At 50.4% G+C, this 15,184-nt stretch overlaps 1 protein-coding gene across 2 annotated transcripts in view; it reads left to right on the top strand.

Moving 5' to 3' along the window:
- Positions 1-232: 232 nt before the first annotated feature.
- Positions 233-15,184, top strand: part of RAPGEF1 (Rap guanine nucleotide exchange factor 1) — a 137,743-nt gene continuing 122,791 nt past the window's right edge. Inside the window, exon 1 of one of the 2 annotated variants that reach the window (XM_041726358.1) lies at positions 233-452. In XM_041726358.1, coding sequence (XP_041582292.1) covers positions 428-452 — 25 coding nt within the window. In that variant the 5' untranslated portion in view covers positions 233-427. Of the gene's footprint in view, positions 453-978; positions 1,721-15,184 lie in introns of those variants that run through there. The other variant, XM_041726360.1, reaches the window with a different exon arrangement.

Here is a 15,184-nt window from a genome sequence, read left to right as displayed (position 1 = left end):
GCCGGCAGGGGGCGCTGCGTCCCACGCCAGGGCGGGCTCCGCGCGGCTCCGGGCCGGCAGGGGGCGCTGGGCTCGGGGCGGCGCGGCGGGCGCCCGGCAGGGGGCGCTCTGGCCGCGGCGGAGGCGGCCGGGGGTGGCGGCGGCGGCGGCGGCGGCGGTGGCGGCCGGCTGCTCGCGGGGCCGGGCCAGCGGCGGCGGCAGGGGCAGCGGAGGAGGCGGAGCGGCGGCGGCGGCGGCGGCGGCGGGGGCGGCGGCCCCGGGGGCGGGGGGCGGGGGGCGGGAGCGCCGCCGGCCGAGCGCACAGGCCGCGGCCCGCGGAGCCCGCCATGCCGGCGCGGGTGTGAGGCGCGGCGGGCCAGGGCCGAGGCGAGCGGCGGCGGGGCCCGGCCCCAGGAGCGGCGGCCTCGGCCTCCGGCGCAGCCCGGAAATGTCCGGCCGGCTGGAGAAAGCAGGTGAGCGCGGCGCGGGCGGCGCGGGGGCGGGCGGCGGGCGGCGGGCGCGGGGGCGGGCGGGGCGGGCCTGGCCGCGGCGGGGGAGCCTCCGCCCAGGCCTGGGGCCGCCGCCCGCGCCCGCGCCCCCCCCCCCCCCCCCCGGCGTCGGCGGGCCCGGGAGCCGTGGCTCGCGCCGAGGGCGACCCGCCGCCTTTGTGTGCTCCCGGGGACCCCGAGGGCAGGAGCGACCCCGGTGCGCAGGGCGAGCCCAGGCGCGGGGGCGGGCAGGCGGGCCGGGGGCTGTCGGAGCCCGCGCGGCCCAGCGCCCCGACTCGGGGCTCGGGGCTCGGGGCTCGGGGCTCGGGGCTCGGGGCTCGGCCAGCGGGCGTCCGGGCGGCGGCGGCGGCGGCACCACCACCACGGCCACCGCCACCGCCACCGCCGCCGCCGCCGCCACCCCCGGGCCGGCACGCCCCGGAGCCCGGCGGACGGACGCGGGACGGCGCTCGGAGCGGAGCCGCAGGCTGTGGGCGCGGCGCACCAAGGACGCCCCCGCGACCTTGACCGGCCCCGCGCCCTGTGCCGCGCCGCGTGCCGCCCGGGAGGTCCTTGCGGTCCGGGGACGTTTCTCGGGTTTCCCGCCGGGCTTGCCGCCGACCTCGGGCTGCTGCTCCGCCCACGTGCCGGCCCGGAACCGGCCTGCGTTAGCCCAGGCAGCGTTTCTCAGGAACCCCGTGAACGGCGCCTCAGAATGGCGGGACTGGGGGGAAGTTGGATTAAAATATGACGCTACTGGGACTTTCTCCGATTGCAAAGATACGTGGAAGTTGCGGAGAGCGCAAAGTGAGCCAGAGAGCACCTGTGAGCGAGCATCCCGTGAGCATCCCGGGAGCCGCCTCCTGAAGCTCAGACCGCCCCGGCCAGGTCACCCGGCGTCCCGGTCTGTCCTTCAAGCAGGGAGGCCCGGGGCCAGCTCGCCTCGGCTTAGGTTCTCCCAGCACAGCACACACTGGCCTCCTCTGGGCACCGCCTTCCGCTGGGGGCTGCAGCAGATGCAGAAACCTCTGAGTGCCTGCCTCGGAGAAGCCTGCCCGAGGCAGGGAGAGCCGACCTGGCGTAACCCCCCACCCGCAGGCCACCTGAAACGCACCCACCGCAGCACCCACCGCAGCACCCACCGCAGCACCCACCGCAGCGGGGGCTGGAGTCGGGGCTTGGGCGCGCTGGAAAGGGGGGCTTCATTGGTGAGGCCGTTGGGGACGCCCTTTGTGCTAGGCTCCGAGGAGAGGGTAAGGGGGCCCCAGGTGGAGTGGAGACGGGGTGGGGGGTGGGGGGCAGAGTGGAAGGGGCTGAGCAGGGGGCTGTGGGGCACTCAAGAGGCAAAGCAGGAGAGTTCTGAGGTTGGCCAGAAGACCAGGGCTGGCAGGCACTTCACGTGGAGCCAGCAAGAACCCCATCCTTGTGGTATTAGGCCTTTGGCTGTGATTCACACACAGTCGTCAGGGGAGATGAGGACACCCCTGGAATGACAGGTACATCTCCCTGGCGGTTTCTGCTGATCATTGTAGCTGGACTTCCCTTTGCACTTCGACGAGATTTCTGTCGGTGTTTTCTAAACCTCCTACTCTTATAAGCCACCAGCAGCGTTTCATTGAAAAGAAAGGTCCGTGGGGGAAGTGGGGACCCCGGTTAGCAAGCAAACAGTCTCTGGTAAGTTACGGAGCCTGATTGTAGTAAGCAATCATTGTCCGCCTCTGGGGGAGATCTTTTTGAGACTGTCCCTCCCGCTGCTCTAGAGTATACTGACTTACTCATTCAGCAGAGCCTGGCTGTGGGAGGGGTCATGCGCATCGCCTTCCTCTGAGACCCTACCATTTCTTGGGGATGCAGAAAGGCAAGCCTCAGCTCTTGCTGGCCCTGGTCATCTCTGCTCCAGGCCCCATGTGGGATCAAGACAGTGTGGGTTCCAGAGGGTGGCAGAGGGTCAGCTTCTTGGCTGGCTCAGGGCCTGTGCAGTGAGGCTTGGTGGAGGAGGGTTGAAACTGAAGGACCCAGGAAGAAGGCTAGGGCGAAGGCTGATGGGTCAGGGAGCTCCCTGGGGTGAGCTTGTGGGTAGGCCTGGCAAAGACAAGAGGTTCTTCCCAAGAGCTAAAAGGGACAAGGGAGGGTTCTTCCCAAGCTCTGGACAAGGGAGGACACTGGACTCTGGGTTGGGGATGTCAGTTTTGAAAGGCCACACTGGCAGGAGATGTGTAGCTGCCCCAAGGCCACTTTGGGGGAACCAGTGATCTTGGTTCTGGTCGTGCACACAGGCATGATGCGTCTCATTTTGTTCAGTGCTTCTTCCTTCCAGCAAGCATATCATGTGCGGACTGTTGATGTTCCCTGATGTTTCTGGAGCTTAAATGCCTCTTTTGCCTGTGAACAGAGGTAACTGGCTGGTGGCTCTGGGCTGGTTTCAGTCCATAGACGTGTTGTGTTTGATCCATACACATTGTTGAAAAAAGAACTAGTGGCCAGTATTTAAAAATCAGGAAATCACTCACATATCTCAGCTTTCTGGTTCTCCTGAAAAAAGAGACAGCCCTAAGGCCTTGTTTCGTTCGTACAAGGCAGCATGGGCAGGGGCCCCACCACTCCTGCTGCCAGCCACTGCTCTGATTCCTGTTTCCCACTTGGGCTGTTGACATTTGAGTCTGTGGCCCCTTCCTTGGAGAAACCATTTGTGTTTGTTTGCTTTTCATCTGGACTTTGAAATCTTTGCCCCATTCCTTCATTGATTCATTCCTTGGTCCCTCCATTCGGCACTGATTTTGTGTAGGCTCCGTCAGGCCCCACACGAGGCTCTGGATGGAGATGTAGCGCTAGACTCAGTAGACATCGCAGTGTATAGCCCAGGCGCTGGCTCTGGCAGTGTGGGGAGCACGGGGGAGCTCAGGAGGGGTCACATCAGGCTTGTAGGGGTGGGTCTTGGGGAGCCAGTTCTCTGAGGATTTGAGATTCAGAGTGAGACTCGGGTGGGTTGAGTTAGCAGGGTGCAACAGAGGGATGGGAAAGAAGGTGGCTTCAGTTACGCCGTGTTCATCAGAGTCTCTCTTGCTCATTCGTGCCTTCATTCCTTCACCAGATAGTTGATCCAGCATCTCCTAGGGGCCTGGACCTCTTCTGGTCCTTGGAATACAACAGAGATCCCTGCCTCCTGGGCCTTACCTTCTCACCAGGAAAGATAATCAAAGTAGATACGTGATATGAAGATGTAAATTATGCAGGTGTTTGTTTTTTTAATTCTCTTTCCCTGGTCTGCGTTCCCAGCAGAGCAGTCCGTCTAGGAGTTTTATCACTCATCAACACCCTTGGCCAGCCCTGTAGGCTCCCTGTGACCCTGAGCTGTTCACTGGGGCTGACATGGTGGCAGGATGACCAGACCAGTGCACCGCCAGAGGACAAAATAACTTTGGCATCTCAGATTTAAGTGTACATTTTACAGATGTGTGAAGAGTCTTTGATTAGAAAGAAAATTGTACACCGACTATATTCACAGTAACTTTCTGTCATTACATATTTTTAGAACAAGAGGAAAGATGCAAGTACTGTCACGTGAGGCTGTAGACTTTTGGCCTGGTAAAGAGTTCTTGTACATCAGCAGTCACTGTATTTTTTATCAATTTTAAAGCTTCTTTCAAATTTTACACTTCATTTTCCCCCAATTAACAGTCTTTGTGGTCAAAATGAATCCAGTCAACAGATACAACACTTTTTATGGCACCTGGTAGTCCTTCATTCACTCACACCTGCAACACTCAATTGAGTCCCTCCTTGTTGGCAAACACCGTGACACCTCACAGTGGCAGAGTCCGCAGAAGGCTGGCCCTTCCAGGGTCACAGTCCAAAACTAACATCAAAACAGTCTTGAACATCCCTGCAGTGTCCTGTGGTTTTGAGAATGCAGTGAGGGACCCAGTCATCTCACTCCGTTCTCAGGACCGGCCCCAGGCGGGGGCCGGGGGCCGGAGTAGTGGGTTATTTTGCACCTGAGGGCAACTAAGATCCTGGGAAGTTTGGTCACTTTTGTGGGGGCGGGGGGACTATAGCCCCATTGCAGTACAGTGGGGAACCGACCTCAGTGGTCCCCCAGCCGCCTTTCTGCCTTCACAGAGCACTGCTTAGAGAATCTCCATGGTGCTGGGGACACAGTAGCTTTCCATCTTAATTCCTGTTGATGTTTCGTTTCTTTTCTGATCTTACCAAAGGCAGGAAGGGGACCTCAGTTAAATTAAGGTAGGCCCAGAGCAGTCTTTAGGCTGCATATGAGACTAATGATACCAATAACATTAGCAGTCCTATCAGGAGAGGACTAGTATGAATGCAGGCTATGTTTCACAAAATTAGCCACAGCATCCCCAAAGGTTTCCTGGTCTCCTGAGCAGCTGTTGGCAGAGGTGGTTTGAATGGGATTCCTTGTAGCCGACAGACCTGATAGGAGGCCTATAAAGATGAGTCATGTATGAGCTTGCAGAAAAATCATTTCCCAAATTAGCCCGGATTGCAGAATGCCTTGAGCATGGGGCTGGGTCTTACCTCAGGCCAGCTGGATGTGTTCCCCGTTGCCATAATAAGATGACGCACTGGGACGAGCAGCGGGCCCAGTAGCATCGCCAGCTACCCCGCCTGTGGAGCAGCCGACTGGGTGACTGGGCGCCACGCTGCTGGGACAGGTGTTCCTCTGATCCATCACCCACCTTGCCCCAAAGGCTCTTTTATGATTAAAAAAACAAAACCCATGGTTTGTGAGTTATTAAGGGATCTGTCATCTTAGTTTCTGTCTCTTTGTTTTAAGCCATGTGACTAAAAATTGGAGGCCTGTCATTGTGACCTTGGGGAGTCCTTTCCCTTTTCTGGGTCTCATTTTCTCCATCGGTGTTCTGAAGGGTCAGGATTCTGAAATTAGTGCTTTCCTGTTTTGTTTGAAAGCAGCAGGTCCTTTTCTATTTTTTTTTTTAAAGATTTTATTTATTTATTAGAGAGAGAGAGGCAGAGACACAAGCAGAGGGAGAAGCAGGCTCCATGCGGGGAGCCGGATGTGAGATCCTGGGTCTCCAGGATCACGCCCTGGGCTGAAGGCGGCGCTAAACTGCTAAGCCACCAGGGCGGCCCAGCAGGTCCTTTTCTAAACCTAAGGGGGCCATTAGATAATGGGTAATGGGAGCCACGTTGAGGACAATGAATCTTTCGTGCTCAGCTGTGGCGCCAAGGATCCTTCTTGGGTCCTCCTCCGAACAGTGTGAAAACCCACTTCCTAGTTGTGCTCAGCCTCCTCTACCAAAACCAGCTAGCTCTGGTCTCCGAGTGCCTTCTCTTCCTCCAGCAGATAATGAATCCCATGGGAAGGCCCCAAATAAACACTTGGGTAGAATGGTATTGTTTAGCTCATTCAGAAACCAGAGCCTTGCTTTCCTTCCTGAAAGTTAAAAATCAACAAATACAGTCTTGACTAGAGCATTAGCTTCTTGAGGGAGTGTGCCCGTCTGGTCCCCCCACAGGCTTGCCTTTGCTGCAACTAGAATGTAGAGGGTGCTCAGTAATTACTTGAAGAATGAATGGATTTAGTTGATATAATCATAGAATGAATTTAGGTCTCTGATTCCAAGTCTCAGAATTATTATTATTTTTAAATATTTTCCTTTTAAGTAAACTCTACATCCACTGTGGGGCTTGAACTCACGACTCTGAGATCAAGACTCTCACATTCCACTGACTGAGCCAGCAAGGCTCCCCAAAATACCTTTAAATGGAGCTTCTGGGTTTTGAGTTGCCAGTTAGAATGTTACTTGGTGACTTTAGTAAGACCTATAATCTGATCAGGATCTGCAGATAGTTGGGGGTTTGTGTTAACCATGTACATTGATGGCTGTTTTAGTTCAGTTTCCTGAGTGCTTTGGTGAGCTTTTTCCTCATCTCATAGTGAGGCTGAGATCAAAGTCCCAAAACACTCATTTGAGAAAGCTCTACAACACAATGAGAGACTGAGCCATACTCAACTCTGACGCCGTGATGGTCAGGCAGCTGCCGACCGGTCTGTGTGGGTCTGTGGGACGCAGAGGGACAGAGTCCTCTCAGACAGTACTCGTGTGCATTAAACAGTTGTGACTCTGCCTTTCATTTGCAGACCACTGGCATACGCCAGTTGTTCTGCTCAGCCTGCTGCCCACAACCAGGTCACGATGAGTCCCTGTACCTACTTATTTTTGTCAGTTGGCCTCTTGAGTGTTATTTAGGACATGCTGCCTGCACCATCAGCTCTGTTTATGGTACATGCTCCCTGAGGGGGTAGGAGAGCTGTGGGCTGGTGGGGTTTTCCTGGCTCCCCCTTCCCCCTTTCTTCTTTGTCAAAGGCCTTAGGCAGAATCTCTCATGTCATATCCTCCTCCTCTGTGGGCAAAGATGCAGTGGAGAGATTTACCTACCGGATTGAAAGTCTGCTATCTGATGGTCACTGTTCCTCTTCCTCCCCACCTTTTTCTTCCAGGCTGTGGTTCTGAAGATTGATGATGGTTCTCTGAACCAGTCCCGACTGCAGTCCAGACTGCATCTTTTTAAAATACTGTTACTGGCCCTCAACAGCTTTGACCCTCTGTTCTCATTAGTTCCTTAAAGGTGATCTTTCTCCTTGCTTTTCACTGGCTTGCTGGCACCACACAGTCATTTTACTGCAAATTAAGTTTTGTGATCAGCAAACTCTGCCCCACTTTTAAAGCATGGAAGAAATGGAGTTGTCAAGCACAGGGTGGCTTGTGGTGCTTCCCAGGGTGGGAGACAAAAGGGCGGAGTTCAGGCATTCGGTTTCTAGCTTTTCAAAAATTTGTGCCGTCAGTGTGGACTTGACAGACGTGGCTCCCAGCCGCATGCCAAACTGTTGAGAATGGCAGCCCGCCCATGGCCTCCTTGAGCAGGCCTGTGATGCTGGCAGCCTTTGGGAGAAGGTAGATGTGGATGTGGAATGAAAAGAGAGACAGCGGAAGTCCAGTGCAATGGAATGGATCTGAACTGCCACTTAGTTGGCCCAAAACAAGCAAACAAAAAACCTCCAAAACTTCTGTTTGGAAACAATGGTTCTATTTATTTGCTGGTTATGGATAATCCCTCTCTCTTCACACAACTGCTCGTGAATAAATAGATGGATGATTGTGCATAGGTCATGGATCTGGCTACTCTTGGCTCCTCCTCTCAATAATAAGTGCAAATAATAACAGCAGCTAACTTTCATGGAGCATTTACCACTGGTACATTACCCGTACCAGTCTCTGTGCTGCATGCTTTACACACGTGGTCTCATTTAATCCTTACAGAGGAACTTCTCTTTCTGCAGAGGACGAAACTGAGACACAGAGCTTTTCTTTTGTGCCTAGGATCCTGAGATCCAGAATAGCTGAGATTTGCCCATGGTCGTGTGCTCGGTGGGGGCCAAATTGTGACCTCAGCCCATATGACTACTTCCCATTTATCTGTATTTTTGTTGGCTGTGATGACATGATTCTTTTGACTGTTGTGATTTGGGTAGATATGAGCCCCCACATTTCCAGGGACCCTGCTGCCACTGAGGCAGCCGCTAGTCACTAGCTGCTAGACTCTAAAAGTGCCACTAGATAATGCTGATGGGGATGTTGGAGGAGACATTGGACCTGGCTCTCCTGGTCGCTCCAGCTCATGAGGAGGGACCAGGAAGGCCTGCTTCATGCTGGGTGACCTGGGGCAAATGACTTAATCTTTCTGAGCTTCTGGCACCTCTGTTGTAACCCAGTGGAGTGGACAAAACCCATCTCTGGACCCTTTCTTAATGCTGATTCTTTGTGAGCCTAGTCTGCAGTATTAAAGGGAGGGGGGAGTTAGATGTATTGAGTTGTTTCGTTGGTTTTTAATGACACTGATACTGCAGGGCACTTAACTGTCGTCACAGTAAAACTTACATAATCCTTTATAGCTTTCAAAACACTTCTGTAGACATGAGGTGTTTTGCTGTTGTTTGGGGTTTTGTTCTTTAGTTATGATAAAATATTGGAGTCATATGGCATTTTTAATCTCTGTTGAGTACAACAGCTCACAGTTGCTGGGTATTTCCTGTGTGCTAGGCACTGCTAGGAGCTTTACCTTTAGATAGTGGATGATTTGATTAGTTTTGTTCTTGTAGAGAGAGCAAAATGACAGGTATTGTGCACATTTGGCAGTTGAAGAAAGGGAGGGGACATGGTGAGAAGTGACTAGCTGAGGTCACACGCTGAGTGGGAGGCAGAGCTCTTCTCTTCTCCTCCTCCTCTGCTTGTGTTCCCCAGATCCAGAGTCTAGTGCTGGTCCTCTACAGAGCCACCAGGAGGCTGGCCTGAAGCCACCCTCAGTGTCTTTTCTTTGGCATCCCCTGGGGCTTTGCAGCCCCTCTGAGGTCCCTGAAGGTGTGTCCATATCTCTCTACAGGGTTTTGAAGTAGCTTCTGGTTTCTCAGAGGTGACTAAAAAAGTGAATTTGCTAAAAATATTGTATGAGAATCTGCTTTGGATGTGAACAATGCAGAGAGGTCCTTACTTGAAATAGCTCCATCCGCCCACCTCCCCACCCACCCACCATCCACCCATCTATGTATTAGTGGCTGAGTACTCCCTGAGTGCCAGTTGTCTGCCAGGGCAGGGAAGGGTACTGGGAAGATCAAAGGCATCTGTACTGTACCCTTAGGGAGTTGACAGTCTGGCCACCACCTGTGCTATGTGCAGGAGACTTTTGACTTAGGCTTTCATACTCTCAGTGTTCATCCATGTTGGAAGCAGCCTGAGCCCAGCCTGGAGGTCAGGAGACCCACCTCATGGGCCCCAGCTCTGCATGCAAGCACCAGATCTGTGCACCTCTGAGCTCTCAGGCTCCCCATCTGCGAAACGAGAGGCTGGACTCAGTTTGGAACAGTGATGGAGGCATGGGCCTCCGAGTCCTACAGCTGTGAATTGGGATCCAGCTCTCCCATAGAATGGGTGTGGGATCTTGGATGAATTGCTTTGCCTGTGTAAGTCTCTGTTCTATTATCTGTAAAATGGAGAAAATCATAACCAGGCCTACCTTATGGTGTTGAGGAAAGATTAAATGAGATGATGTACATAAAGTGTATTAGCAGAGTCTTGACACATTAAGTGCTCATAAACATTAGCTTTTGTTCTTCCCTAATATCCTCTTCTGCTCTAAAATGACAGTTTCTTTAAAAAAAAAAATCATATGTAGGTGAAATTCAGACCTCTGTGCTCATGGAAGATGGGGAGCAGGTTATTGAGGTATTTCCTTCCAGGGTGTCTCTCTCTCTCTCTCTCTCTCACTTTTACATTTGAGAAAGCTGAATTCCAGGGAATAGATTTTTGTAACTAAGTAATAAACCTCCAAAAAGATCATTTATAGGGGGAATAGATGGCATTTCATTTCAGCTACACATGGCCCTAGCACATGTGGGTAGATTGATGATAGTCCTGATTATATTCTTTTTAAAGTCTTTGTAGAAGGAATAAGCCCATCTTCATGGGTAGCAGCTTATCTCAGAGTCACACTGCATCTTTGCTTCCTCCCAAGTTTCTCCTTGCAGGGGTGACTCTCAGGATTCATTAAACCATCTTTGTTCAGCTCTGAAGGTGAAAGGACCCAGTATGGTGTTTTTGTCTTGTGACAGTTAAAATGCCACAAGCTGTTTGAGGTCCTCTTGTACAAGTCACTTACAAATCGTGTTACGCCATGAACAGGTGATTGCATACCCTGATTTTTCTTCCTTGATAATTTTTCGCAATTAGGATAAATTGAGAAATCCTAATGTATTGTTCTGAGTCTCCCCTCACCTGCGTCCCCCTGGGCTCTTGTGACAGGTGAAAGGAAATGTGTCCTTGCAGGTTTGTCACTGCAGCTCACTCAGCACAGGGCTCTTTGCAGAGAGCCCAGAGACCAGTCAACCCTTTTCACTTTCGTTAATCACTGGGTCCTGGAGCTACAGAACCTCTCACTTAATTAGCATAACCACACTAATTTGTGCTCCTGCCTCAGCTTGTCAGGAGTGCCTTACAAATATTAATTCTCTGAGCTCATCAGAAAACCAAAGGCACAGATCAAAAGCATGCTTTCCTGCATGATCTATCCTTGTTTTTTCTGTTCACTGGGAGCTGTCTCTATTAATTACCCTAAATGTGCAGGGTTGTAAACTGCAGTTTTTATATTTGACCAAGATAGGAATTGGGCTAAGGACCTGGACCGCATTTCAGCCCTGTTTTCCTAGCTCTGGCTCGGTAGGTGAGGAAATTGTGTGGACTAAAATCGCCATGGGGGATATACCACTAGGACTGCTTGGAACTGAGGCATCTTTGAGCAATGGAGAGAACTGGCCTGAGTGTCTGGCACTGGCACTGCCAGAGGCCCGCTGTGCCCTGTGGGGCAAGCCGCAATCCCTCCCTGGACCTTGGAACTAGAGTTACAATTCCTGAATTTTTTGAGATCATTAAGTCCTACTAAGTATCTGGTGGAAGCGCTGTAGACCCTGTCCCCAGGAAGAAAGATTCATTTATGTGTTGTGGACGTGGTTCTGCCCACTCTAAATTCCTTCTACTGTAGGAGAAATAATAATTAGCAAACACTCCACATCTCGAAAAGCTTGAATGGAATCTCACGTATCCGAAATAATCGGGACTTAGTTTCTCCTAGTTCAGTCAGACCTGGGTTCAGATATAATAATTACACATTCCTGGAGTTTTGTGAGGGTTCCACGAGATGATGCATGTAAGTCAGCATAATGTCTATGTGGAAAAAAGGAGAAATTCTTTTGCAGGGCACCTGGGTGGCTCAGTGGTTGAGCATCTGCCTTTGGCCCCGGTCATGATTTTGGGGTCTTGGGATTGAGTCCCACATTGGGCTCCCCACAGGAAACCTGCTTCTCCCTCTGCCTGTGTCTCCGCCTCTCTCTGTGTCTCTTATGAATGAATAAATAAAATATATAAAAAAAAAAACCAAACCCTCTTTTGCCTTCTGCATGAACATTTTTTTTTAATTTACATGCAGTAAAACTGACCTTCTTTTGGGTGTACAATTCTCTGAATTTTTTTTTTTTTTTTTCAATTCTCTGAATTTTACCTCATCTCTAGATATGTGTAACCACCATGACAGCCTTGCTGTCTCTTTGGTTCCATCTTGCTGTCTCTTTGTGGTCAGACCCTTCCCCTACCCCTGACATCCAGCAGCCATTGATCTGTTCCCCATCCCTGTAGTTTCGCCTTTTCCAGAACATCACCGAGTATGTAACTTTGGAGATGGGCTTCTTTTACTCAACATAGTGGCTTTGAGATTCATGAAGTTGTTTTTATCAGTATTTTACTCTTTTTCATTGCTGAGGAGTATTCCATTGTATACACATAGTCCACGTTTATCTACTTAAAATTTGACCTTGGTTAACAACTAGATCTGTTTTCTGGAAATAGATAAAGATGGCATTTGATTAACAAAAATCAGGCAACCCAATTAAAAAACTTAAGTAGACATCTCCAAAGAAGGCACGCAAATGGCTAATAAGAACATAAAAAGATGCTCAGCATCATCAATCATTAGGGAAATGTAGATCAAAACCACAATGCCACCTCATGCCCATTAACATGGCTGCTTTCAATCTTTTTTTTTTTTTTTTTAAGATTTTATTTATTTATTCATGATAGTCACAGAGAGAGAGACAGAGAGGCAGAGACACAGACAGAGGGAGAAGCAGGCTCCATGCAGAGAGCCCGACGTGGGATTCGATCCTGGGTCTCCAGGATCGCGCCCCGGGCCAAAGGCAGGCGCCAAACCGCTGCGCCACCCAGGGATCCCACATGGCTGCTTTCAAAAGGGAAAAAAAAACCCAGGAAATAAAACAAGTATTGATGAGGATGTATAGAAACTAGAGCTGTTGGCACAGGCTGCCATCCTTCTACACGCACAGCTCTGGAGGCATACCTCGGACCCTGGCTCTAGGGCTTGCTGAGACCCCTTCTCCCTCAGTTCCAAGGTCCTTGGCACTCTAGTTTTTGCCTTTCATGTGGCATAGTGGCCACAGAGATGAGATACAGAGATCGCCTGGGCAGGGAAAGGCCCAGAGACTTCATGGAGAAGAAGTTGGGACCCAGTTACCACCAAAAACCTGGTGAACCCATCCCAGCTGAGGGGACCAGTCATTGAGGAAAGAAGCCATCTAGGTTGTTCCATCCATGGGAGCAGTTCCTCATTACCTAGAATAGAGTTGATATAGGACATCTCTGTGTATAACTCCAGATCCTCTCAGGCTCATCTGTCATTTAATACAGCCATTGCTGCCCAGATCAGTTCTTCATAGGCACCAGCCAACTCCACATGGGTGTCACATGGCCCCTCTCCAGGGCTTCTCTTTAATGCTGCAGTGTGGGAGACTATAGAAATCTACTTGGCATGCACAACCCAGAAGTGCCAGGGACTTAAAACTTTTTGAGGCAAACTGACCGGTAAAACTGACCGTTTCTTTGATTGTCAGATCAACAGTCTGAAGACAGAGTACCTGAAACTTTGTCTTCAACTTCTCAGAAGGTCTGTCTGGGATTAAGGAAAGATTTTTTTTTTTGAGTGGAGCCCAATGGGGTAAGGGCCTTGAACTCAGGACCCTGAGATCAAGACCTGAGCTGGGATCAAGAGTCAGATGCTTGGGACACCTGCGTGGCTCAGCAGTTGGGCACCTGGCTTTGGCTCAAGTCGTGATCCCGGGATCTGGGATCGAGTCCTGCATTGGGCTCCTGTGGGAGGCCTGCTTCTCCCTCTGCAATGTCTCTGCCTCTCTCTCTCTCTCTGTCTCTCTCATGAATAAATAAATAAATCTTAAAAAAAAAAAAAAGATGCTTAACTGACTGAGCCCCCCGGGCACCCCAGGCACAGATCTTTGATCATGCCTCCTTGTGCTTGCCCGTGCCTCATTCCTGCCCTCTGAGGTCACACTCTTCCACTCCTCAGTAGTGTTTGCATATTAAAAAAAGAAATTGGAACCATTGTGCACTATCGGTGGGAATGTAAAGTGGTACAGTTGCTATGGAAAACAGTACGGCAGTTCCTCAAAAAAATTAAAAATAGAATTACCATAAGATATAGCAGTTCTTCAGAGTATGTAACCAAAAGAAATAAAAGCAAGATCTCAAAAAAATATTTGTATACCCAGGTTCATAGTAGTATTGTTTGCAATAGCCCAAAGGTAGAAGCAACTCAAGTGTCTAATGATGGATGAATAAATAAAGTGTGGTGTATACATTGGAACATTATCCAATCTTAAAAAGGAATGAAATTCTGACACATGCTTCATCATGGATGAACCTTGAGGACATTATGGTCAGATGAAATATGCCAGTCACAAAAGGACAAATACTGTAGGCTTCCACTAGTGCAAGATACCTAAAGGTAGGGATCCCTGGGTGGCACAGCGGTTTGGCGCCTGCCTTTGGCCCAGGGCGTGATCCTGGAGACCCGGGATCGAATCCCACTTCAGGCTCCCGGTGCATGGAGCCTGCTTCTCCCTCTGCCTGTGTCTCTGCCTCTCTCTCTCTCTCTCTCTCTCTATCATAAATACATAAAAATTAAAAAAAATTTTTTTTAAAAAAAAAAGATACCTAAAGGTAGTCCAAATCATAGAAACAGGAAGAGAGTAGAATGGTGGTTGCAGGGGCTGAGGGAAGGGAGAATGGGGAATTATTGGCTAACAATTTTTAAGTTCAGTTTTATAAAACAAAATAATTATGTGGCTGGATGGTAGTGATAGTATGTAACAGTGTAAATGTACTTAATACCGTTGAACCATGCACTTGAAAATGCTTAAGATGATAAATTTTACATTACGTATGTTTTACCACAATTTATAAAAAAATTACTATGGTTAACATATTCTTCATTTATTTACATAACCATTTAATCTTAAATATCTTTATAAGTTATATTAAAATATTAAAAACCACTATGGCAAATGACAGGTATATTACTGGGCAACAGTGCTCATGGTAAAAATGACCTCTGGTTTAATCCATTGTATCTTGAGCTGGGAAGAACTAGAGCTAGTTTGTAAACACTTGTGGGACACCATACTTTGGGATTCCCTAAGTGCAGTGTGACTCCTCTAACTGGGCATATCCCTTGAGGAGACCTGTGTGATTATGAGATTTGGTTCCTATGGGGTAGGTAGCTTTTAAGCCAGGATGGTTCCTGTACCTACCAACCATGGATCTTGTTGCCTTGGACCTGAGCCTCTCAGCTCTGCCGGGCTCCTTCAAGGACAGCTCACAGAGGGTACTCTCCATGCTGTCCCCTGGCAGCCTGTTGTTCCCACCCTGTATTTATCTGAATAGACCAGTGCCAAGGGCGGCCAGTGGAAGCCCAGGGAGCCTGGTGGGTGTTGTAGACTGGCACATGGTGAGTGCTTAGTGCATGTCAGCTCTTAATAAAGACTCTCACGCTCCCCTGTGGCTTCCATCTGAGACTGCCTAGATACCATTGTTGGCACGTACTATGAGTTGACAACACAGATGGCGTTTACTCCAGCACCATTTGGCAGGATTCCAGGCTATTGGCCCCATTCATGAGACGGTATCACTGACCTGGTGGGGAGGGAAAGATAATCTATAGAGAAGCGAGGTCAAGTCTTTCTCCAAGAATTTTAAGGCCAGGCAGACTCTGTTAGATGAAATCGTGCCTCCATTTGGAGTTGCCACCTCGAGATT

The sequence above is a fragment of the Vulpes lagopus genome, chromosome 12 (assembly GCF_018345385.1).
Source record: "Vulpes lagopus strain Blue_001 chromosome 12, ASM1834538v1, whole genome shotgun sequence".
NCBI classification, from domain to species: domain Eukaryota; kingdom Metazoa; phylum Chordata; class Mammalia; order Carnivora; family Canidae; genus Vulpes; species Vulpes lagopus.
This window is presented reverse-complemented; position numbering and strand designations above follow the sequence as displayed.